The sequence below is a fragment of the Neocloeon triangulifer genome, unplaced genomic scaffold, assembly GCF_031216515.1.
Source record: "Neocloeon triangulifer isolate White Clay Creek 2 clone unplaced genomic scaffold, ASM3121651v1 ptg000012l, whole genome shotgun sequence".
NCBI classification, from domain to species: Eukaryota; Metazoa; Arthropoda; class Insecta; order Ephemeroptera; family Baetidae; genus Neocloeon; species Neocloeon triangulifer.
The window spans coordinates 3,432,373-3,456,354 of record NW_026775554.1 but is presented as its reverse complement, the minus strand read 5'-3'; the positions used below and the strand labels follow the sequence as shown (position 1 = coordinate 3,456,354).

The following is a 23,982-nucleotide window of genomic DNA, read 5'->3' as shown; positions in this document are numbered from 1 at the left end:
TCTTGCAACAAGAAACTTGGTTTCAATTTTTTCTTGAAATTCACTTTTTGTTCGTTTTTAATTTATTATTTTATTATTTATTATGTTTCCAAATAAATAAATTCAAAACGCACTATCAGCAACTTTGAAAAATTAAGAATTTTAGTTAGTATTATATTAATCAGAGTTGCATTAATTTAAGGGAGGATTTATTAATATCAGTATTCTGAAATTGAAAATAAAATTTTTTATTTCAAGCACTGCACAACCCAGAACTGTTTGAAAACAACTTTTTTCTTCTACCTATATTCCTATTCTTTTTCAAACGAATTTTCTCAATCTTCTTTAAAATTGTAGCATTTAGCGTTCTTGATTTTTAAAAGTTTTTTTTACCAGGAGTAAAGTCAAATTATAAGTTAGCGGAAAGTTTCCTGTTCTCATTGACGCGCACATGCAAGCAATCTAATAATAAATTCGGAATGCGCACATGCACCTCCAGCGGAGATGCTTTTACAATGTTTGCGGGTCGATTAGGCGGCTCATTCGTGGGCTGCGTGTGCGGCGCGGTAGACAGAAAGGCACCGACACCACCCCCTAAAAACATTATTGCAAACAGCGCGTAGATAAGAGACGCGGCGCGAGAAGCCACACACGCGGAATGCGTAATATACATATATGCGGATGAGTCGGAAGGAGGAGTTCCTGAAAGGGTGCAGGTGAACTGGAACGCACCCCGTAATGCTCTGGACCACCCACTGAAACAGTCCACTTCAAACGCGCCGCGACTAGGAAAGCGAAAAGCGCAAACGTGTGCGAGAACATCTGTTGTGCGGCGCAAATAATGGACCAGCGTGTGCTGCTGCTCGTTAGGCTAATGAGCGCCTTCCAGTGATAAGAACGCAGCCAGTTAATCATCTGGTCTCTTGAGAGAAGAATATCTTATGAGGAAGAAGAGTGCATTTCCAGAATCACGCCTGCTCGACCGATGCGTGCGTTATGGGATGAAAAAGTGGTCACTCAAGTTATCGAAACAAGAATTATTGTTGCACTTGACTTCCGACACAGCAGATGGGCACCACAAGTGTTGTCACGACCTCTGCGTGTGTCAGAAACGCAGATACGGTGATGATTTGTGGCATTTTTTGTTATAGATCGGGAAATACTGATTGTGAATAATTTTTTCATGGAATTTCCGAAGAAAGATTTTTATATTTGTTACTGCGAAAAATCTAATGGAAAAATGGTTGCTTTTTTAATTTTTCAAGTACCTGAAAATAATATGGATATACCAAAGTGCAAAGCGTGGGATTAAATAATATAAAAAATGATTTTATTTTAAATAAATGGAATTAAAAAATTTTAGAATAAAAGACATTCTCCAGATTGTCTAACTTGTTTAATGAATATTGATCAATTTATTTCCCATTGAAATTTTCTCAAATTTTTTTTATTGATTTTTAATTTAGGATTTTTATTATTATTTTCAATTCAATTATTTTCCAAGTAATGCGTTATATTCAAGAAAATTCAAGTTCTTGCATAATTTAGCGATGCCGCCCAAAGGCAGGCTGCTCGCGAGTGTCGAAACGCATGCGCCACAAAATGTCTTCGTTTCGCGGCTTCGAGGAAGAAAGAGTCTTCTCAAGTCCACTCTGAATGTATTCAGTGTGTCTGTGCCAGGAGCATGACCAGCATGTACAAAGCCGCAACAGACACACCGCAGTTGGTGAAGGTGGACCATCAAAGTGGCGTCGCCGGACCATCCTCGGCCTCCGTGGCCCTCAATCAGCTCTGCCCCCGCGGCCAGCACTCGGCAAACCCTTTGGACGCCGCCGTGGGAAAACTCCTCGATGGTGAGATTCAAAGCTCAAAATTTTTTTAAAGCATATAATTATTATCAAAGTTTTTAAGACAAAATCCGTGATATTCCGAGTGCCCCTTTATATCAGAGAGTATGCAACCCGCTCGAATCTGGTTCAAAGCTCGTTGCATAATTCCACCAAAAAAAGGAGCAAAGCTTATTTTTCCTTCTTTGAAATCATCAAAATCTTGAACAATTATATCAGAAGTTTTTATTAATATTTTTCGAGTTAATTTCTCACCACTGAAACGTACACAAAAATTACTTGAATCAGGTCATTTCTTTTTGTATTTAAAAAGTTTATAGATATGTTTGTTGCATTTTTCATCGGTTGAAACTGTTTCACATTATTTGTCGTGTTTTGCGTCCGCGGTGTGAAAATAGTGGATGCTCACCTCGTCTCTTGGCGGCATCGACTTGCTGCTTTAAATATTTATCATTCGGCGCGCACGAGCCTTTTATTGCCCATTCAAACAAAACAGTCGCGGCGAGAAAGAGAGGAAGTACAATTCAATCATCGGACGACAGCAGATTTGCATCCTGTTTATGTGCCCACAAATCTGGCTGAAAATTTCAAAGAGAATCGGCGAGACGATGAAGAGAGCTTGAAAATGAGTGACTTTGAAGCAGGAAGAATTGTTTGAAATGTTCAAATAAATGAAAAATTAGCACTCATTGTCAGATAATAAATCTTCATTTAGAAAACAAATTTGTAAAACAATTTTTTTGGAAATTAAATTAAAATAAATTAAATTCACAAAATAAAATGTCAAATAAAAGATTTACAATAAAAAAACCGATGATTTCCAAAATTTAGTCGATTTTTAACTGAAAATAATTTATAGTTCATTAAAAGAACAACCGCCACATTATATTACAAATCAGCCCAGACTAAATTGAAATTGACCAGAAATAATGTACCTTTTTTATTTTTTAATATTGTTACAGGGAAAATTAACTTTTCAAAGTGAAGATTCTCAACACGTAATTTTATCCCGGCACTAAATGTCGCGTTAGCATTTTCGAGGAAAGTGACAGGCTGCACTGTTTTATATCAAGCAAGGTTAGAACTCATCTCGATTGAATGTGTTTGTTTTGCTTGAGACAGCAGCATCGATGGATATGGGACTGCGCGTGCCGTAAATGCAGGAAATAAACACCCACGCCAGCACACGTGAGATTTCCATCATCCCCCGGCCGGCGCGCCGCGAGCTCAACAGAAATCCGACCTCTTCCAAATTAAATTTAATCCAACTCGATTGATCCACCCGCTTAGTTTTATATTTACTCCAACTCGCCGCGTTCATTAATTCGTGTGAGATATTACGCGTGCATTTGTCGTCACATCGCGGGCCCGCTAATTGCTCATTTAGCGGCGGCTTTTCTCTTTGTGCGTCGGCAGCCGAGCGCTTCTGCGCCATACCTCGTTTGTTTTACATCCATCCGCATTTGTCGCCGAGCGCCCCTAATAAATTAAAAACGCGGTGGATTCAGAAAGAGTCCCGCCGCCGTTACGCGTCGGAAATTATTTAAAAATTTGATGCGCCCCCAAGCACAACCGCTTTTGATGATCTAATGATCTTAATTCGGAAACAAAAAAAATTCAAATAAAGTAATTTTGTTTTCCTCAAATAATCTCCAAAGCATGCATCTAAAAAAGAGCAAGAATGATTTTGAACTTTGAACTTTCCACAGAAATGTCAATAAAATTAGTTTTCTCTAATTTTTTTCTCTTCAATTTGATCATTAACAAGGATAAAAAAAACATCAAAGATCCAGAAGAGAATTTTCAGAAACGCAAAATTAAATACACGAACACCTTCACAAATTATAGATATCATTTCAGTTATTTTTTATTTCAAGTTTAATTGAAATTTCCACAAATTTGTGCTTGAATTTTCTATTAAGGAGGAACGTCTGGAAAATTAAAATAAAGCCATTGTTTGATTGTTGCTCATGGATTTACTCTAGAGTCATTATGGCTATAACTCATTGGTAAAAAAGAGCAACCAAGCCTCTTGTCTCTTTGCCATGTTGCATTGTTATTTTTCACTAATTATTGAGCAAATTAAATTATATATTAAAATTTTTTGATAATTTTATCAGGATACGATTGGACTTTGCTGCCCGTCACCCAAAAGGCCGCAACTGCAAGCAAGAGGCAGGCTCATGTCAAGAGGCCGATGAACGCCTTCATGGTTTGGGCTCAGGCGGCCCGGCGGAGGCTTGCAGACCAATACCCTCAACTTCACAATGCAGAACTTAGCAAAACGCTTGGAAAGCTGTGGAGGTAAGAAAAATTAATATTTTTTCTAAGCAACTCATTCCAAAATCTTTTTTATAAATCTTTGAAAATCCAGTGAATAAATTTAATTTTCCAATAAAAAAGGAACACAGAGAAAGAATAATAAAAATTAAAACAAAAAAATGTTGTTTTGCATATAATTGATTATTTTCTTTGTCTTTATGAAAGGTCCCATGACCATTTATAATTTAAAGTAAAGGAGAAACTCTAGTACGCAATAAAAATGAGGTGCGCGATTGCATTTTAACTAGGCAGGTTGAAGGCAGTTAGCACCTCTCTCTGGCACTCCTCCTCATGTGTCTTGAGAGGCGATTAGCACCTTTTTCACTTCAGGAGCCTCGCCTTTCGCTAAAAACACAGAGGTGCCTCTTTCTCCGTGCATAAGTAACGAGATGTTTGATCATCTCATCAATTGCTCGTCCGAGTAACCGTTTCCCTGTCAGCATTATTATTTCCAACGAAAGCCCACGGCACCAATTTATAATGCCCAGGCTGCAGCGCTTTGAACTTGTGTTTTATGACGCGACTTTGTTGCCTTAATTTCCATTCTGATTGAAGTTAGCGCCGTTAATAATTTTTATTTCACGGCAGATAGCGTTTTCTTGTGTTTTTCCAGACAGCTCTATGGCGATAAAAAAAATCACGACGAATTTAACTGCGGCGGCACATCAGAAGCGCTCGAGAATAATGCAGAGTAAACAGACGAAGCTTTTTAATTTTAAATACACACGTATATTAGCACAGCTCTTTGTTGGCTTCGCGGAAAAGACTTTATTATTATTATTATTAAAAAACCAATTAAAAATAATGAATTTTTTACCGGTAAAAAAATTCGGTCGTCATTTGCCAATTTTTGAAACTAAATATAATTGAATTTATGTAAAAATTTGCATTTATATTTAAAGGATTATTAATTAAATTAAAAATTGCTTTCAATTCATTGAGATTGTTATTAAAATTTAGCCTTTATATAAATCAATTAAATGCTTTTGAAATTTTAATGGAGAGTAATTGGAGACAAAGTCAACAAAAGAGACATTACTTATTATTAATTTCAGAGCAAATCATAATTTATAACAAATCAAATTTGTACAAAATCACTGGTAAAAAAAACCATAATATCAATGACCAACTCTATTAAAAGCGCAAAATTTTCATTCTGCCAAAAAATTAGTGGAGTGTATAATTTCCTCTTCGAGCACTCGCCATCCCTCATCCCCTGTAAAGCGATCTGGTCCTGGTCGTCGAGACCCGCAGTCGTGGAAAGGATGCGGCGGTTCAGATTTAGAGGTAGTTGGCTTTAAGAAATGAGGCGTGCACGCCAGACTGACAATAATAATCCGGGGCTGCCTGCGATGATTACACGTCCGATATAATTCGAGAAACGACACGAGCCAACAAATATATTTTTAAATCGCCTTCCTTTAATTGGCTCCATATAGCGGGGCCGTCGCGCGGCCGTTCCTGCTGCTGACAGCCCAACTTGCTCGGCCCTGATTAATGTGGCGTTAACGCAGCGCTGCTCTCAATTAATTTGCCCGCGCTCAGCATATTATTAAAATAAAATGTCGCGGCCACTTTTAATTACTTGACCCGCCTGCGACGCTGATATTTAGATGTTTGCGAATTTCAAAATCATCAGAGACGCAATTCGCACAGTTTAGCTCTGAAAACCCCGCTCACGTCGATGAAATATGTCTAGAAAATAAAATAATACAGTTATGCACGTGCCAATAACCATAATTAAATGATTAAATTTATTTGATAAGCACAATTACAGTATCCAAAAAATACATGCAAAATATTTTAGGCCTTTTCAAAATTAATGTTTTGTAAATAATTTAAATTTTGTATTCATAGTTAATGTTTATATTAATAAATTTTTATAAAAGTATATGTTCTTTTAGTGTAATTGTGTTTTAATTACCGAATTAAAATACAATTGAAGAGGAAAAAGTATTGATGAAATAATTGCTTTCAAAAACGAAAAATCGTTTCGCAAACTGCTTTATCAATTGAAAATATATTTAACAACGTTTTTAGCTCAAATTTGAATCAAAATTTGAAGTTTAAATTGAATTACAATTAAATATACTAAAAATTCTTACAATTCATACTACAGGTAAATTTTCTTTGACTTTCTTGAAATTATTTGCACACGTGCAGATTTGTTTACCTTGCAGTTTATCAAGAAAAGGTCCTGATTCTACGAAGAGGCGCCTGCAAACCGCGGCGGGAGATGAAATTATTTATCTGCATCTTGCACCTGCTCCAAGCCTCCTCTTCTTGTCCGCGCAAGCTGCCGCTGCTTTTATCGCACTCTATCCCCAGCTCGCGCTACACAAACAAATAATTAGCATCGCCTACGGGAATTCCTGCAATGCGTTCAGAAAAAAATTCAAACTCAAGAAGTCGAAATTAGTTTAGCCGATCGTAATCTGCGCGTCATTATTTGTCCGTCTGTCAGCGAGTGTGCGATACGCGCGCATTAATTATTGCTGCCTGCGCTCGGCAGTGAGTAATCGCATTCAAATCAGGCAAGCAAATTGCCTGCTGAAAGACGATGCGAGTTGGCGATAATTATTACAAAATTAAGGGAGGGCTCAGAAGCGGTCTATTTTTGAATTGTTTGCATTATGCTCCTGATTTTGTCTCTTTTGTATTTTTTACCTCAGAATTTTGAGTGATGCAGAAAAACAGCCTTTCATGGAGGAGGCAGAGCGATTGAGGAACGCGCACAAGAAGGACCACCCAGACTACAAGGTAAGTACAGTAATAAATGTTGAAACTCTTTTTTTACGTGTGAAGAAAATTCAAGAATTTTTGAATTTTTGATGTAAAAATTATTGAATTATGAAAAAAAATAGCAATAAAATCTTATCTAATGATTATAATTCTCAATCTTATAAAATCAGTCTTCAATTATAAGCACAAATGGTAGGCAGGAATAATATGTTGAACTAAACGTTTATTTAAAAAAAAAAAAAAAAAAAAAAAAAAAAATGTGAAAACTGAAAAAGTTAGAGACTAAAATATCTCTTAAGATATGTTTTGAAAAAATAAACAGAATGATAAATATAATGAATCATAGCTCATAAATAGCAAAATAATTAAATTTTTTTGAACAACATAAAATTGCAGTATCAACCGAGAAGAAGGAAGCCGCCAAAGGCGAGAGTTTCACAAAAACAGGCGCCAACGCAAACAAGTGCCAATGACGATTCGCCTTCCACCCAGCGGTATGTGGATTCAGAAGCTCCGAGTAGCAATAGTAGTGTTTCTTCCGCGAGATCTTTTAACAGGTTCTTAATTTAAAAATCAAGAGAAAATGGAAAGTTGTTTATTCAATGAATAAGTAGGGTCCCAACGGCGGCGGCGAATTTATCTTTGCAGTCCGATGGCTCGTCCCCCGGTGCTCCTCCGACGCCTCCGAAAACGCCTCAGCAGGCCAATTCGTCGGCAGGGTTCGTATTTGCAAAATAGAAAAAAATGAAAGATTTCAATTGCTTAATTGTTTTTAGGTCTCTAAGAAATGGACACGGCCAGACGACACTTATGAAAAATAATACTTCAGAGTTGAGAGCAAGCAGAATGGATTGCAGTTATCAGGGAGTAGCAGAGAGTAGCCTGCAGGAAGAGAAAAGTTTTTCCAATCAGTGGTTAGTTTGGATTTAAATTAATTCTTTTATCACTTTTATTGTTTGCCATTTTATATCAGCTTCCAGTACCACCAGCAGTACGAACCTGCCGCAACCAGCTCGACAACATACGTCCAGCGACACCAGACACCGAATTTTTACACTTTGAGGCAAGAAAATGAGTCTGGCAGTGCTTTTGGTCCTACAAACCGCCACTCGTTGCCCTTCGAACAGCCCCAAGCATATCCGCAGCCGCAACCTTTTTATCATCACCCCTATCAGGGTCCGCCGTACTACATGCCTCCGAGATAATTTCTTCCAATTGATATTGATAAGATTGAAAAAGTTGATTTTTCAAGTGCCTTTCGATTTGTGCCTGTTTTCATTTAATTATTAAAATTTTAGAGTGGTGTTTAACTACATTTTTAATGGGCCATAATTAGAGATAAACTTTGAAATTTTAAATTAGTCATCATTGTTGCAAATTATGGTGTAAATTCGTAAACGGAAAGAAACCACTTGAAATTGCTCGTAATATATTATAAAGCAATACAATGTAAATGAAGCTGAACATATAAGGTTTAAAAGCAAAGAGATAAAATATGTATAACAAATATCATGAATCCTAACACATTTTTAAATTTTAATTGTATTTTACAATCTGGCCAATGGATGTAATTTCACGAATTTCGAAAAAAATCTGATCCATTATTGGATGCCACAATAAAGCAAAGTTAGATAATAATATTTACTAATATCAAATCTCTTTTTATTTTCTCCTATGCTCCTAAATATGAATTGAGCTGAAACAATTGAATAAAATACTATATAGGCGGGTCATTTATTTGAATTTCATTATCAATTATCAATAATTTTATTGTTTCCCTTTCTCTTTTTGTATCTCTCCTGCAATTGACACAATCAATATAATATAAATTACATAAATTATATTGACATGCGTGGACATTGCGCGCCGCGACTTTATTTTCCCGCCTCTTGTCCTTCCTTTAAATCACGCAGTGCGTGCGGCATTTGTTTTCGAGCGAAGCTTCCCCACGCTGTCTACTAGTTGGCGCTGTCGTCACTGCAAACACCGGGTCTTCGGGCAGAGCTTCATTAAAACATCACTGAAACGTAAGTTTTTGCACATTTTTCGCAGTTAAAAGCTGCTAATTGCGATAAACTCACACAAATTCGTTTGAGAAAAAAATAAGCTTTCGGATAAATCCAGAATTAAGACTATTTCGATCGAGAAAGCATTGGAATTTGGCCACTGAAATTTGCCGCACGTGCGTGAAAAAGCCGCCAAACGCCATAACAAAGATTCTATTCTACATTCTATCTTCCGTATAACGAATATTTCGGTCAATCCATTTTGGCTTCACTTGAGTCGGCGTCATTCTGCAACTTTGCTCGTTTCAGCTCTGAAACTCTCCATTTGCCATGGCTGACGTGAAGAAAAACGGTTCCGAGGAGGAAGAGTTCGTGGACAACCCTTCCGAAGAAGAGGAGGATGAAGAGGATGCCCCCGACTCTGAAGACGAAGACTGGGAAGAAGACGAGGTCAGTTCTCTTAATTCAAATCCGCCATTTTAAACCCAAAAGCCAAAGAACTCATTAAGTTCGTTTTGTGAAAGGTCCTCAAGTATTTCAACATAAATTAAATTAAATACATCTTATTATTCTGGCGATTTCCTAAAGACTTCGTGCTGCTGTTGTAAAAATCGATATCTTTTGGTTCTTCCCCCACCCCTTCTTGCCGCCGGAATGATTTCCAAAATTTTGGATATTATTTATTGTACCAAGCATCAAAGAACCCAATTTGCTCAAAACACGTATCATCAATTTGGATTTATTTTTTTACTTTTCTAGTCTCCCAAGAAGACTACTCGTGGCAGAGGAAGAGGCCGCGGAAGGGGTCGCGGTGCTGCCAAGAGGCCCAGCAAGGGCAAGCCTGGAGTCAAAGCAAAGAAAGCAAAGGCTGACGAAGATGATGAGGAGGACGAAGACGACGTTGAAGATGAGGAGGATGAGGAAGAATCTGAGAGCTCCGGCCAGGAGGACGACGGCAAGGACCCTACCAAGAAGGAGTTTAAGTCTGGCAAGTTTGTTGTGCTGAAGAAGGATCTCACAAGTGCTGATCAGCCTCCAATCTGGAAAATTGACGGCAAAGTGCTGCTGCAGAAGTTCATGCCATTTGAGAAGGACGGAAAGATGTTGTACAAGAGCACTTCGACCGTAAGAAACTTTTAAATCAAAATTTAGAATGAAACATTCAAATTATTTACAAATTTCAGTACTCTGGTTGGAGCCACCACAACCGTGACCAATACAGAGCTGCTCCCGTCAAGTTGGAGGAGGAGGGGCCAAATGAGTGTATTGTCGAGTTCCTCAGAGATACCATCCCTGCTGAAGAAGAGGAAGCCGTAGCACCTTCGTAAGCAACTTTTGTGGTATTTTTTTGAATATGTTATGTTGATACCAATTTTTCTGGCCACTCGATGCAGCGTTGAAGCAGGAGCTGTGTAATCTGAAAGTTATTCATCATCAGTTTACTACACGTTGACCTCATCATTCACAAGATTAGAAACTTAAATGCTCTTAGGACTTTCATTGGTTTGTGTCCCATGCAATCATCATATCTCGTACAACTCAGTGTTTCCCTTGATTGTTCAGAAATAGTAACATTCCATCGTGAATTCAATTTTATGGTGTGGCTTGAAACGAAGGGCACTTTGCCAGAATTTAAATAAATCACACATACCATCTTATTCAAAAGTTTGTTTAATTTTAGAAAGTAACAGATTTAATTTTATAACGAGTCTTCAGATTCACTTTCAGATGGTGGAAAATCAGGCATTTCTGTATTAAAGGAAAAAAATTAATAAAATCCAAGTTTAAAAAATATAACAAATCAAACCTCTTCGCCTTTGCCTCTCAATCTCTTCTTTGTCGAGGTACTCTTGTTGGGCCTTGATTATTTCTGCTCCGTCTTTGCATGCTGCATAAATATCGAGCAGTTCTTGGTTTAACTTGATGAAGCTGTGGCCCCATGAGAATTTACTCAAATAAAAATTAGCAGTATCTTTTTCACCTACGTAATAAATTGATTTAGTTTAAAGGCGTACTCGAAAATAAATATAAATCCTCACCTAAAATGTAAAAAGCAGCAGCTAATGCTTCAACACATGAAAGCTGACAGGGTCGACCATAATTGATTGGATTGGCAGCAACTAAATATGGCAAAAGTCGTGGATACGGAGTGCGCATCCTCGACAATGGCACTTCATCAAGCCTCGCCCATGAGCAGTCGACCACAGCAATGCCTTTGTCCAAGAGGACCTCTCTGTCCTCGGCAGATACACACTGATTTTTTTATTTATTAAATAATAAACCTTTTGTGAATAATTTTCACCAAACCTTTTCACCTGCTGGTGTCAAGACTAGACCAGGAAACCTTTGCCCTAACTTGAGTGTCTTCATTATACCGTGTCTGGCTAACTTCCGGCCAGAGCATTTCCTCGGATCACACTGCTCCAAGTCCCACATTGCGACGGGGTAATTTATTTCAACAGATTTTTCTGCTTCCTCTAAAAAATCATTATTTAGTTGACGTAAAAACAAAACAATCTAATTTACCTGACGACTCATTACTGCCATTTTCAATGTCAACTTCTGCTAATCGGTAGACAATGTCCGACTCGCCTTCCTCCTCGTCAGCAGCTTTACGGTCAGTCCTCCGAGAGGTCCCTTTTTTGCTTGATTTGCCTTCACTCTTCGAATGTCCTGCTCTGGCCTTTCCTCTAGGCATTTTTTTTTAAATTTCCAATGACAGAGATAACTGAAACCTGGAAATAATTAATAATGATTTTAATTATGAAGTTTATTCTCATAGCTTACTTTTTGATAATTTGTTTTGTTTATTTTTGTACAGTATAAATATAATTAAAGAAAGAAATAATTTGTCACATGGGATTCTTCAGGCAGATTTGTTTATGATAAGAGCAGTGATACCAACTTATCAAAATTTTATTTTTAAATAAAATATAAATTTACAGGCATAATTATATGAATACTGAAACTAATTATATATAAATATAAAATGTGGATTGAGCCAAGATTGAGTTTATTAAAAAAACGCACAATTTTCATGCTTATTACATATTTTTTCCTTATTTTTATTAATGAATAAATTAAATCAAAGAGGATATTTTCCACAGTGCTAGCTCCTTTGTTCGTTCATATTTAAAATACTGGGGGAAATCACAGTCCACAGTTTCCATCTAATAAAAAGAGGGTAAAATTAATGCCAAAGAAAATAATATTACGTCAGTATAAATACCTTCCACGGAAAATCTGGCTTTGCAATACACCTCAGGAAGTGCTCAAAGCACGGTGCAACAGAGTCGAGATCTTCAAGAGTGAAAACAAATCTGCAACAATTGAAGATTAATTTCATATATTTATAAAGAAATTTTGTATCCTTTCTTACCTTTTCTCTAAAGCCATATAAATTGATTTTGATGGGGGTTTACTTAATAAACGCTTTAAAGTTGAAACAAATGCCTCAGTCAGATCGTCGTCATAAATCACTAAAAATGTGTATTTTTTCCAAATTATACATTTTGATATATTTCAGACAAAATTTATGAACCAACCATCTGCTGCTATGACAATATTGGTCCTATCAATCACTTCTTCTAATTCATTTGACCACTCCTGAGCAAAGAAATCCAATTCTAGGACTTTGTACGGACATTTGACTAAACTCTGGTTTCTTTTGAAATTTGAGTCAATCAAAGCCAAAATATTCCCAATGTCGGCATCTAAAAAACAAGAACAAGAAAGAATTATTGTTTATAAAATTGATTCATTTTTATACCTGTCGATATAACTTCTGCAGCGACCAAAGCTGCCGCAATTGACGTGAGACCAGTGCCAGAGCCGAGTTCAAGGACAGTTGCCTGGGATAAAAGTTTGGTGTTGTGGATGACCCAGTCCGCAAGAAGCAGGGCGCCTCTCCACACCTGCAGTCCCACCTCGTTCAAGGTTGTGGACTTGCCGTGCTCGATCAGGATTGCATTTTCTCTGCGATCCAACACCAAATCACCGTCCTCGTCAACCACCTGTTCTGTTCCACGCAAAACAGGACAGTGGAATGGAAACTTTGACAATACATCTGCGACAAAAATTATTTACTTTCAGATTTAGAATGTGCTTTTTTTTAAATTATAAATACGGTCAGGGTTGACAAGGTTCTTTGCATTTTCCGAATCGTCGTCCTCTCTGTCCAAGTAAGGCAGAAGCTCCGATGTAACGATGCAATGCTCTCGAATGGACATTTCTGTGAAAAAAATAATCATGAATAAGATTCTGGATATATCATGCCAAAATGCCAAAAATTAGTAATAGATAGATAGAGTATTTATTGAACACAACTAGGTGTACAACGGGTGTCTAAAGCTAATTTGTATTCCTAAAATTAATTTTACAATTAAGCTTGTTTCAGTAATTATTACAAAGTACAAAAATTAGTTAATTCTGATTTTTGCAGCCTCTCTTAGGCTTAGTTTTCGTTCATTACATTCAAGAATATGATATTGTGAACATTTCTTACCGCAGTGCTTGCATTCACAATCTATTGTCGCTTGAGAATGAAAATTTTTATTCTTACAAAATAAATAGTGGTACCCGTGACAGGCAAATCTCGTAAATACTTGGCGATCACTGAACATTGCACATTGCCAATTTTTATTCTTCAAAGTTTCTGTCTCGTAGAACTCATCACATATCTCAAGTTTGTTTAAATATTTAGACACACAAAATTTCTGGAATGCTTCAGTTTCAGTTAGAGAATATTTTACCTGTAAGTCCGATACAAAGCGATACAAAAATTAGTAATGTGTACAAAATAGTAATTAATTTACAGGAACTTGAAAAAATGGAAAAAATATTAAAATAAGAATAAGAAGAGGAGAAAATAATGCATAATATGTAGTCAAAGTGACTGTATTTATGTAGATCATGGAGATTATAATAATAATGTGAAAAACAACCTTCACTTTCCAACATTTTTGGAGCGAATCCTTCAATAAGTAATCAAGAAATGTCTTTTCAGTCGCCTTTCAGATTCCTGTCTTGCTACTCCTGTTATAGTCCCTAATAAGATCAATGCGACCTAATCGTGTTTGTTCCCCGTTTGTATTTGGCTGCATTTGGATTTAATACGAATTTTTAACAAAAAGACAACCAAAATTTTAGAGAACGTTCTCGAGTAGCGCCTGTTTTGTTTATTTTCCTTTCACCATTTCCCCCTCTCCCTGCCTCCTGTCAACTTTGTTTGGTTGGCGCATACCGCGGCGCTAGCTTGGTGGAAAATACGTGACGTCACCGAGTCACGTGACCCGCGTCGGCCAATCCAGGGCCAACACGCTCTTCCATGTTCCCTGACTTGGACACGTTGTAGGATCGGCAAACACTTTGTCGGCGGCGGCTTCTTTTCCACCGGAATTGCACGGGTAAACAGCGGTCCGGTGTAGTATTAAATTTTGTAATTTGTACAGTGTCCACCATGGTCCGGTCGGTGTTTGTAATTTTGCTGCTGGCCCTTGCGACGAGGGCCGACGAGGAAATCAAGTCGGAGGACGGCGTGCTCGTGCTCAACAAAGACAACTTCAAGAAGGCGGTCGCCGACAACGAGTTCATCCTCGTTGAATTTTGTAAGTATTTCCACAGAAATCGGCGATTTTTAACTCAGAGATGTAGGAAGTGGATCGCTTCAATTACATCCGGTTGAAGAAATTTAAAAGAAATGACCAAAGAAAACGCAGCAGAAGTTGCGAGCCGGCTTTTGTTTTAAAGAGCGTCGCATTCAAAAGTTCAAAAAAAATTTGATTTTTCTCTAGACAGGGTTGACCGACTTCAAAAATTTAAATTTTTGAGTGCTTCAATTTTTTTTAGTTCATTCACTTTTGTTCTACAAATTAGGTTTGATTTTATGAAGCCGATAGAAAAGGCTGATAAAAAAGGTCAATACATATTTGCTAAAGCTATTTGACAACTTTCATGACGTAGTTAATTATTTTTCCACGCGTTTATTTGTGGAGTAAAAATTATGGCAAAATTTTCACTCGGACATATTTCAAGGAAACATATTGTGCGATAAGATAAACAAGACCTCCACGTCTCATTTTCTTCTTTCGAAATTTTTCTTTCCTTGTCGGGCCAATTATTTTTGTGAATCATCCCAAATTAGATATTATTTTCCCAAATGTGTTTTTAGTTGAATTATATAGCTGATGATTTATATTGAGCTGGGCGTGAGTGGGTGCACAAGCATTCCTGATTATTTTGCCCCTTGGTGGAGGCTCATTGCACTCACCCCCTGAGGGCGAATGGGCAATTAGTCGCCGCCCGCTGCGGGGTTGGTTTTCTATTGAATTATTTTCCTGTGATCGCAACAGCAGGCCGAGATGACAATTTACACTGGAAAGCAGCCCCATTGAGACGAAGGAGGAGTGACGTGGCCGGATGAGTTCAATCTCAAGCCGCTCTGTTGCCATGCATCGGCCCGACTCCTTACTCGAAAGAGCAAAACGCAAGACGCTCCCATGCGCTAATATCGAAAACAGAAATCTTCTTCATCTTCGTGGGAAGATTTAATTTATTTGAATAAAATTTGGGTAAATCTGACCGAAATATTCAAATTTGAGCCTTTGCTATTTTTTAAATTGTTTTAATTTCAGGAAGAAATTGCAATTCAAAGATTAAAAAATAATCTGAAACAAAATGTGTTAAATTTATTTTTGTTGTTTAATCCAATATTTCTAAAATCTAAAAAAAAAAAATTAGATTAAGATTTGACTTTCTCTGAAGCTTTTGATTTTTTTTTTAAAATTATATGAAGTTTTTATCCACGAAATTCAGGCTCAGCTCCGTTTTTAATTTTCAATATGAAGCTACATGATGCAATTTTCGTATATCACGAAAGGGAGTAATTTTTTTATAATCGTGAATCAATTTTGATTCATTGCTGATTTGGCATTTTTCACTTTACACCTGCTGAATGCGCCAATTTATTCAACTCCTCTCATTAGTTCCAATTCATATTTGTCCCATCCATCAAACTGTTTATTATAATTTTTTTACATTTTGCTTGTTCACCAACGTGGCCTTGGCATTCACCAAGTGCGCCTCATCAGCAATCGAGATTCTACCACTGTTCGATAGCGGCACACTCGGCAACAAACTCAATTCCACTTTTTAAATCTAAAAATAAACTTGAGAATTTTGATAAATTTATTTATTTTACTTTCATTTGTTTCATACTTGCCAATTAATATGGCTGCTTTATAAATTTTCTGCGATGTCGTAAAGAGCCTAAAAATAATTGTAGAAAATGTAACTTTATTAAATTTTTATTTTTTAGCTTTGAGCACCTAAAAGACTTTGAAGACCTAAAGATTTCCATCTCAAGAAAATTTGGCAAAAAATAATTAAAAAATTTCCAACTAATTAAATTAGCAAATTGCCGGCGCCCACTTTTCGTTTCAACTGGAGCGTTTCGCTAATTCCGCTCGCTAAATATAAAAAAGCAAGAAGTGACGCACACCGCGTTTCAGAAATAATGGGAGAGGTGTACGCTTGGTGACCTCGGGGAAGGTTGTTCAACCTAGCGAAAGAAAAAGCGACGGGCGTTATCGGCCTGTCTGTTTTGAACGACTCCGTCAATTTGCAATTACACAAAATATTATTTCCATTAAATTCTACTTATTATTCCCTATTTTTGGAACTTAGTGACGATCATATTATGTTATTTACCTTTCAATGAAAACTGTCAATGACGAGAGCGAGATTTGCTGGTCTTTTCTACCCGCGCTTGACTGTCAAACTGGCGACTTATCTAAAATTAACCCCGACCACGCAATTTTGTCTCACTTTCGGTTTTTGAGTCGGTGCCAGATGATCTGGTAACCCAGTTATTCAATCCTGAAAGCGCAACAGATTAGAAAAAAACTAAAAAAACCACCGCGTTGTTTCAGAAAATTACCACGCCCATTTTTTTTTAATTAAGAGCACTTAAGTGTTTTTTTTTTAATACTGTACATGCAGAATTGTGACAATGGAAACTTTGAAGCACCTTATCAAATTCTACAAAATTTTTAGAACATTGTCGAAATCTCCATAAAAGTCATAATTTTAATAATTTGTTGGATAATTTATCAAATTTTGGTCTGTTTTATTTCATTCTTTAATTAAAATTTTATTCCCTTCTTTTTCCAGACGCCCCATGGTGCGGTCACTGCAAAGCCTTAGCCCCTGAGTACGCCAAAGCCGCCGAAGCCCTCGAGTCCGACGGCTCGAACATCAAGTTGGGCAAGGTCGACGCGACCGAGGAGCCTGAGCTGGCCGAAGAATTCGGCGTTCGTGGCTACCCCACGCTCAAGTTCTTCAGAAACGGAAACCCCTCCGAGTACAGCGGAGGCCGTCAGTCTGCAGACATTGTTGGCTGGCTGAAGAAGAAGACTGGACCTGCCGCCAAGGAATTGTCCTCCGTCGCCGACGCAAAGGAGTTTGTTGAGGCCAACAATGTTGCCGTCATCGGCTTCTTCAAGGTGAAATAAATGGGATTTTTGGTCTTGCTGATGTAAGTTGCCTTTTGCAGCTGAGTTTTGGCGGGAATTTGAATTTTGAAGTGTTTTTAGGTAAGAAGGCTGTAGAAGTAATTGAAATTCATAAATTAATAAGGGCCTAATTGTCCAAATATTTAAATTTTTATCTTTTTTTTACGTATAATTGTTTGTTTTTGCTTCAGGACCAGACAACTGATGGTGCTAAGGCTTTCCTCGCCGCCGCCTCTGCCATCGACGACCATCCATTCGGAATCACCAGCGATGATTCTGTCTTCTCCGAGTACAAGGTTGATGGAGAGAAGGTTGTCCTTTTCAAGAAGGTAATTGAAGCTTTTGTTTTTTGTTTGAATACTCTGACTAAAAAAATTTATTTTCAATGCAGTTCGACGATGGCCGTGCTGATTTTGAGGGTGAGTTTGCCCCCGACGCGCTGACCAAGTTCATTGCCTCCGAGGCCCTGCCCCTGGTTGTTGAATTCAACCACGACACTGCTCAGAAGATTTTCGGTGGAGAGATTCGGTCGCACCTACTGCTTTTCTTCTCCAAAGAAGCTGGACACTTTGACAAGTACCTGGAAGCAACTCGCAACATTGCCAAGAAGCACAAGGGAGTGGTGCGTCTATTTTTATATAACTGATTAATTAAATTATAATATTATTTGGATTTTTTTTGTCTGAGCAATGCTTATTCTTGTTATTTTCTAGGTCCTGTTTGTCACCATTGATTCCGACGACGATAGCCACCAGAGGATCCTCGAGTTCTTCGGCATGAAGAAGGAGGAGGTGCCTGCCATGAGACTGATCAAGCTCGAGGAAGACATGGCCAAGTACAAGCCAGAGTCCGGCGAGCTTTCTGAGGAAATTATTGGACAGTTTGTCCAGGACTTCATTGATGGAAAGCTCAAGGTAGCTCGATTTACTCAACTTACTCTCTGCTTTCTACTATGATGATTTTAAAGTCTGAAGATTTTGATGAACCTAGAAATTTGTCCTCTAAGAAGAACTGAGCCCTTTATTATTTCTCATTGCATGTTATAGTTTATAAAATAAACATGACTAACGTTTTGTTGATTTTATAGCAACACCTCCTATCTGAAGACGTCCCTGAAGACTGGGACAAGACCCCTGTCAAGTATCTCGTTGCCAGCAACTTTGACACCGTTGTTTTCGACACGGAAAAGGATGTCCTGGTAGAGTTCTATGCTCCCTGGTGCGGACACTGCAAACAGCTTGCACCAATCTACGATCAGGTCAGTTCATCCTCCAACACCAAAATATTATTGATCTTGCTTTGATGAATTGGTTTTCTGATCCCCTTGAAGAACTTGTCATTTTTATCCTCTAAGAAGAGCTGAGCTTAAATAATTTAATTTTTTGATGTTTAAGTTTGTATTAAACAGGAACTAATTTAAAATTTCTGATTTCAGTTGGGTGAAAAGTTCAAGGAGAACGAGAATGTTGTCATTGCCAAGATCGATGCCACAGCCAATGAACTTGAGCACACCAAGATCTCCAGCTTCCCCACAATCAAATTGTACAAGAAGGGTGATAACAAGGTAAGATTTCTGATATCAACAAGTAATGATAATTTTAATAATAGTTTGTTGATATTTAGCAAAATTAATAAATACTCTTGATATTTTATAAATTTTTCCATGATATGAAAATTTTGTGTGATCACAAAAATAGGTCGTAGAATACAACGGAGAGAGAACACTTGACGGTATGAGCAAGTTCATCGAAACCAGCGGCGAGTACGGCCAGGCTGCACCTGATGAGGTAGCTCGTCTTTCAGGGCAAAGTCCCCATTTCTCACGTGCCATCCACACCCTCCTAACTAACTATCTGTCTTCATTTTCTCTAGTGGCCGAGAGTTGTTGCTGATTGGTGTGCTTGCGTTTATATTAATGCTTATATTTTAACAAGTTGGTTTTGTTTGGTATAACATTCTTATTTGGACTGCTTTCCTTTTTGTTGCACTAATCAGGTGGTCGATTACAAAGGAGCCAGAACTCTTGAGGCACTCAGTGATTTCATTGAAGGAAAAGAGGAAAAGGTTTCAGAGGTAGACGACTTTAATGGTGCAATTTTATGTTTCCTTCCAATCAAATTAAAGCTTCAGTTACTATTCTTGTTCTTTCATACCTGTAAATATTTTCTCTTTCTTTTTTTCCTGCAACTAACTTCCAAGTTCGCTTTTAAAGACTTAAATTTAAAATTTACGGTGCAGTTTTGTGTTTCTTTTTTAAACTTTCCTAATTAATTTGTAATTTGTCAACATAGCTTCAAGCTTCAGTTCAAATTCCTTTTCTCTCATACCTGTAAATACTTTCATACACTTTACCTGCAAACTAACCCCCAAGAGCACGTGATAGTTTGAAGAATCTGGGTTTTCATTTTTGATGGGCTGGAATTGAAAAGATTTTGGCTAATCTTATGAATGACCAAACCCAAGGTCCGCGCATCAGCAACAATGAAAAAAGTTTTGATTGTTGTTTGAGCTCTCTGATTGGGTACAAGTAAAGTTGTACCCAATCAGAGAGCTCAGCAACAATCGAAATTTTCTGATGAGCGGACCTTGACCAAACCCTAGATTCAACATTTCAAAACTTTTCAGTCTTCTAATAAATAAAAAATTCTTCCAGGACGAGGATGAAAATGAAGACGATGATGCTCCCAGAAAGGACGAATTGTAAATTATAAAATTGATTGATTCGATCTATACTTCGGGGGGCCTTACAGGACTAATTTGAAAAATTGAGGCTTTTCCGAATGGTTGTTACTTGATGCATTATAATTAGGGCCTCTGTTTATTTCTTTGATTAATTTTTGAAAAAATGATTAAAAAATCAGTGCGTGTGTACGATCAGGACACCTGAAGTTTTTTGAAGTTGAAGTTATTATTTATTACCAACTGAAAATGGTGTAATTCTATATTTTATATTTCGTAATGAATGTGAATTTACAACTCATAAGAGCAAAATAAGCACAATTTGTTAAAACCTTCTTGAAAACGGATGCGTTCATTCCATTGTTGTGTATGAGGTACGTGATGGCATTTCTGAGACCAGTCCATGTGTAAGAGAGGATATAAAAGATTCTTTTCTTAAAAAATTCTGTTTTTATTTTTTATTCGTTCCTTATCCGTAAAAATGAGATGAATTAAAATTATTTTGAGAGTGAATTAAAGTAATTATGCAGTTTATTTGAATCACAAATAAAGAATCATCACACACATTAAACATTGAAGAGTGAATAAAACCTGCATGACCAAACCTTATATAACATCAATGAGTTCAGTTAAATTACACAGAAACATGAACAAACAATTGCAATTTTTTGGCAGTACGTCGACGAGTAAAAACAACGACCTAGCAGGAATTGCACAGCTAATAAAATGTAATTAGGAATGATTCAAAGTCACACACACAAACACCCCATTATTTATAAGAATGTGCGCTTTTGTTTTTCGTCCCCTTGAGCATGATTTCGGACTTTGCAATTTAAAACACCACAGAGATAAACGTTTTGCAAAATTATTTGCCCTCGTCGTTATTCAACATTAAACACGATCCATTTTTCATTATGTGGTAGTTTGAAAGTCCAGCCTACATGAGTTTTATTAATGATGGTTGAGTGTGTCAAATAGGGCAGTCTGCTGGCGGTGGCAGCAGCAACACTCTCTCACTTAAAACAAACTTTTCGCCCTGGAAATCTTCACCGACGAGAAATGTTGCTCTGTCATTCCTGCTCTGCAAATGTCTGAAACATGAGAGGGAGCAGAACGTTAGAAGAGAAGTCAAAAGTGCTGCGCCACAGGGTAGTCCTTCTAGCGCGCGCACCTGCCATGCAGCAGATTAATAATCTGGTGTGGCCACCCGCAGGCTTTGCGAGATCGTATGTGTCCCAACAGTATCTCGCTGGAGACAAATCACCTCGTTTCAAATGCAACCCCGCCAAGGACGCAAAATAACAAGAAAGGTAAATGACTCGGAAAATTGCTGCCTCAAAATTGTTCCCCCCATTTTTGGGCTCCACTCTTTTTTTCTATGCACGGCTAATTATGATAAAACTTGATCCATCGCTTCATCATCCCCTGTCAATAGGGCCTCGTCAGTTTACATGTCATAATTTTCTTAACATGGAAAAGGGAGCAATATTTAATGATTTTCAGTATGCAGACAGGGCCAAAATAACCATTTTAAGCAACCCGCTCGTCATCTATGTGACACAAATTGCATAATCAATGCATATATTCCAGTCCATTGGAGTTTTAATCTGATTCCTAAACTGAATGGTACATTTTGCGGTTTAATTTTTATTTTTGACAAAATAAGCTGATATGCTCTAATCGGTGGAATTATAGATTAAAGAATAATATTGTTTTAATACAATGAAAGGATGGAGAAATGAAAAATTTCAGGATTTAGGGCCTACAATTTGCCTAGTTTAATGAAAATGACAATGTTTATTGATTCAGAATTTCGAGTCTCCTAAATTTTTAAATATATTTTTCCAACTCTGCTAACTCTTTTGTTCCACTTTAACAATAAAACACAAAACGCTGCAAGTCCTTTCAAAAGAGCTAAATCCATTGCCGGTCAGCTAGCAAAGGAGCTAAATCCACGTTTTCAAACATTTCAGTAGGAAGAAAAAACTGAATAAAGTACGAACCCTTTGATGCAATTAATAGAATAAGTTTAAGAACATAATTAGTCAAATTTTTGCAACATTATTTTTATTTTAAACGCATGATTTGTTTAATGGGAGCTGGGAGCCAAAAATTGAGGTCAATATAGACCGAAAATTTTAATCAAATTGCAAGCTTGTTTTTGTTAGTATATTAAACCAAAAATTTAGACAGCTACTATTTTTTTTTTAAATTAGTTAACATTTTAAATATTAATAATTGTAATATAGGAAATATGCATATAGGAAAATATGCATTAAGTGACCGCCTAGATTTAGGTGGAATTGAAATAGAGAGAGTTGCTGAGTTTACATATTTAGGAGTTACTTTTCAACCATCAGGAATCTCTTTTGGAAAGCACATTGAAAAAAGAACAAGAGCTGCATTGCTGGCCACTTATAATATACGAGAACTAAAACAATTATCCATTGAAACAGCACACAAGCTATTTGAACTAAAAATTTCCCCAATTGCGTCCTACGGCATTGAAGAAATATGGCCTTTACTAACAAAGACTGATTTTGAAAATCTTGAAAAAGTCAAAACAAGATATTTAAAAAGAGTTTTAGGACTGTCCAAGTATATTAGATCTAGATTTGTGTATGAATTAGTTGACACTGATCTCTTTGTATCGGACTTACAGGTAAAATATTCTCTAACTGAAACTGAAGCATTCCAGAAATTTTGAAGGTCTAAATATTTAAACAAACTTGAGATATGTGATGAGTTCTACGAGACAGAAACTATGAAGAATAAAAATTGGCAATGTGCAATGTTCAGTGATCGCCAAGTGTTTACGAGATTTGCCTGTCACGGGTACCACTATTTATTTTGTAAGAATAAAAATTTTCATTCTCAAGCGACAATAGATTGTGAATGCAAGCACTGCGGTAAGAAATGTTCACAATATCATATTCTTGAATGTAATGAACGTAAACTAAGCCTAAGAGAGGCTGCAAAAATCAAAATTAACTAATTTTGTACTTTGTAATAATTATCGAAACAAGCTTAATTGTAAAATTAATTTTAGGAAGACAAATTAGCTTTAGACACCCGTTGTACACCTAGTTGTGTTCAATAAATACTCTATCTATCTAATTGTAATGAGATAAAAAAAAATAATTATTTATACATTAAATAGTAAATATAAAATTTATAATTTTCACCAAGAATCCAATTTTCAATATTGACTCGGCTGTGCAAGCGCCTTCAACTGAAGTCCCTTGAAGCGCCTGAACAATAAAATTTAACGAAGATATAGCGATTAAATGAAAAAAAATTAAATTCAAGATTATCACCAAGAATCCAACTTTCAATATTGACTCGGCTGTGCAAGCGCCTTCGATTCAAGTCCCTTGAAGCGCCTGAACAATAAAATTCAATGAAGATATAGCGATTAAATGAAAAAAAGTAAATTAAAGATTTTCACCAAGAATCCAACTTTCAATATTGACTCGGCTGTGCAAGCGCCTTCGATTTAAGTCCCTTGAAGCGCCTGAACAATAAAATTTAATGAAGATATAGCGCTTAAATGAAAAAAATTAAATTCATGATTTTCACCAAGAATCCATTTTTCAATATTGACTCGGCTGTGCAAGCGCCTTTGATAGAAGTCCCTTGAAGCGCCTGAACAATAAAATTTAATAAAGATATAGCGCGTAAATAGTAAAAATTAAATTCATGATTTTCACCAAGAATCCAACTTTCAATATTGACTCGGCTGTGCAAGCATCTTCGATTTAAGTCCCTTGAACCGCCTTAACAATAAAATTTAATGAAGATCTAGCGATTAAATGAAAAAAAATAAATTAAAGATTTTCACCAAGAATCCAACTTTCAATATTGACTCGGCTGTGCAAGCGCCTTCGATTTAAGTCC

At 36.8% G+C, this 23,982-nt stretch overlaps 6 protein-coding genes across 13 annotated transcripts in view; 3 read left to right on the top strand and 3 right to left on the bottom strand.

The window, feature by feature from the left end:
• The first annotated feature begins 1,654 nt into the window (after positions 1 to 1,654).
• LOC132197913 (transcription factor SOX-9-like) lies at positions 1,655 to 8,538 on the top strand. The gene is made up of 7 exons (XM_059621516.1): positions 1,655 to 1,832; positions 3,947 to 4,130; positions 6,821 to 6,908; positions 7,287 to 7,447; positions 7,505 to 7,609; positions 7,667 to 7,804; positions 7,864 to 8,538. The coding sequence occupies exons 1-7, from the start codon at positions 1,664 to 1,666 to the stop codon at positions 8,093 to 8,095; spliced, it is 1,077 nt and encodes a 358-aa protein (XP_059477499.1). The 5' UTR covers positions 1,655 to 1,663; the 3' UTR covers positions 8,096 to 8,538.
• Positions 8,539 to 8,823: 285 nt separating this feature from the next.
• Positions 8,824 to 10,554, top strand: LOC132196555 (nucleolin-like). The gene is made up of 5 exons (XM_059619299.1): positions 8,824 to 8,917; positions 9,206 to 9,346; positions 9,656 to 10,021; positions 10,081 to 10,220; positions 10,291 to 10,554. The coding sequence occupies exons 2-5, from the start codon at positions 9,227 to 9,229 to the stop codon at positions 10,310 to 10,312; spliced, it is 648 nt and encodes a 215-aa protein (XP_059475282.1). The 5' UTR covers positions 8,824 to 8,917; positions 9,206 to 9,226; the 3' UTR covers positions 10,313 to 10,554.
• On the bottom strand, positions 10,551 to 11,791 carry LOC132196554 (18S rRNA aminocarboxypropyltransferase). The gene is made up of 6 exons (XM_059619298.1): positions 11,684 to 11,791; positions 11,423 to 11,631; positions 11,204 to 11,373; positions 10,936 to 11,149; positions 10,704 to 10,877; positions 10,551 to 10,645 (listed from the first exon to the last, which is right to left on the bottom strand). The coding sequence occupies exons 2-6, from the start codon at positions 11,592 to 11,594 to the stop codon at positions 10,596 to 10,598; spliced, it is 780 nt and encodes a 259-aa protein (XP_059475281.1). The 5' UTR covers positions 11,595 to 11,631; positions 11,684 to 11,791; the 3' UTR covers positions 10,551 to 10,595.
• Positions 11,792 to 11,909: 118 nt separating this feature from the next.
• LOC132196734 (methyltransferase-like protein 22) lies at positions 11,910 to 16,734 on the bottom strand. 4 transcript variants are annotated; one of them, XM_059619573.1, is made up of 7 exons: positions 15,165 to 15,316; positions 13,023 to 13,127; positions 12,666 to 12,962; positions 12,442 to 12,609; positions 12,276 to 12,375; positions 12,126 to 12,216; positions 11,910 to 12,066 (listed from the first exon to the last, which is right to left on the bottom strand). In XM_059619573.1, exons 1-7 carry the CDS (start codon positions 15,283 to 15,285, stop codon positions 11,977 to 11,979), a joined length of 972 nt encoding a protein of 323 aa, XP_059475556.1. In that variant the 5' UTR covers positions 15,286 to 15,316; the 3' UTR covers positions 11,910 to 11,976. The 4 variants fall into 4 exon arrangements, with proteins under 4 accessions (XP_059475556.1, XP_059475558.1, XP_059475557.1 ...); XM_059619575.1 differs by lacking the exon at positions 15,165 to 15,316 and adding an exon at positions 16,604 to 16,734 and having other exon boundaries at positions 11,911 to 12,066; XM_059619574.1 differs by lacking the exon at positions 15,165 to 15,316 and adding an exon at positions 13,840 to 14,113 and having other exon boundaries at positions 11,911 to 12,066.
• LOC132196732 (protein disulfide-isomerase) lies at positions 14,205 to 20,295 on the top strand. Of its 2 annotated transcripts, XM_059619565.1 has the most exons (10): positions 14,205 to 14,301; positions 14,347 to 14,502; positions 17,066 to 17,397; positions 17,598 to 17,735; positions 17,798 to 18,028; positions 18,120 to 18,320; positions 18,494 to 18,664; positions 18,842 to 18,970; positions 19,104 to 19,193; positions 20,060 to 20,295. In XM_059619565.1, exons 2-10 carry the CDS (start codon positions 14,355 to 14,357, stop codon positions 20,108 to 20,110), a joined length of 1,491 nt encoding a protein of 496 aa, XP_059475548.1. In that variant the 5' UTR covers positions 14,205 to 14,301; positions 14,347 to 14,354; the 3' UTR covers positions 20,111 to 20,295. The 2 variants fall into 2 exon arrangements, with proteins under 2 accessions (XP_059475548.1, XP_059475550.1); XM_059619567.1 differs by lacking the exon at positions 19,104 to 19,193 and adding an exon at positions 19,402 to 19,479 and having other exon boundaries at positions 14,228 to 14,502.
• A 305-nt stretch (positions 20,296 to 20,600) lies between these two features.
• LOC132196733 (gastrin/cholecystokinin type B receptor-like) overlaps positions 20,601 to 23,982 on the bottom strand; it is a 46,588-nt gene continuing 43,206 nt past the window's right edge. For all 4 annotated transcript variants that reach the window (XM_059619568.1, XM_059619569.1, XM_059619570.1 and 1 more), the window contains exon 9: positions 20,601 to 21,176. The gene's annotated coding sequence lies outside the window, so the exon portion shown is untranslated. The remainder of the gene's footprint in view (positions 21,177 to 23,982) is intronic.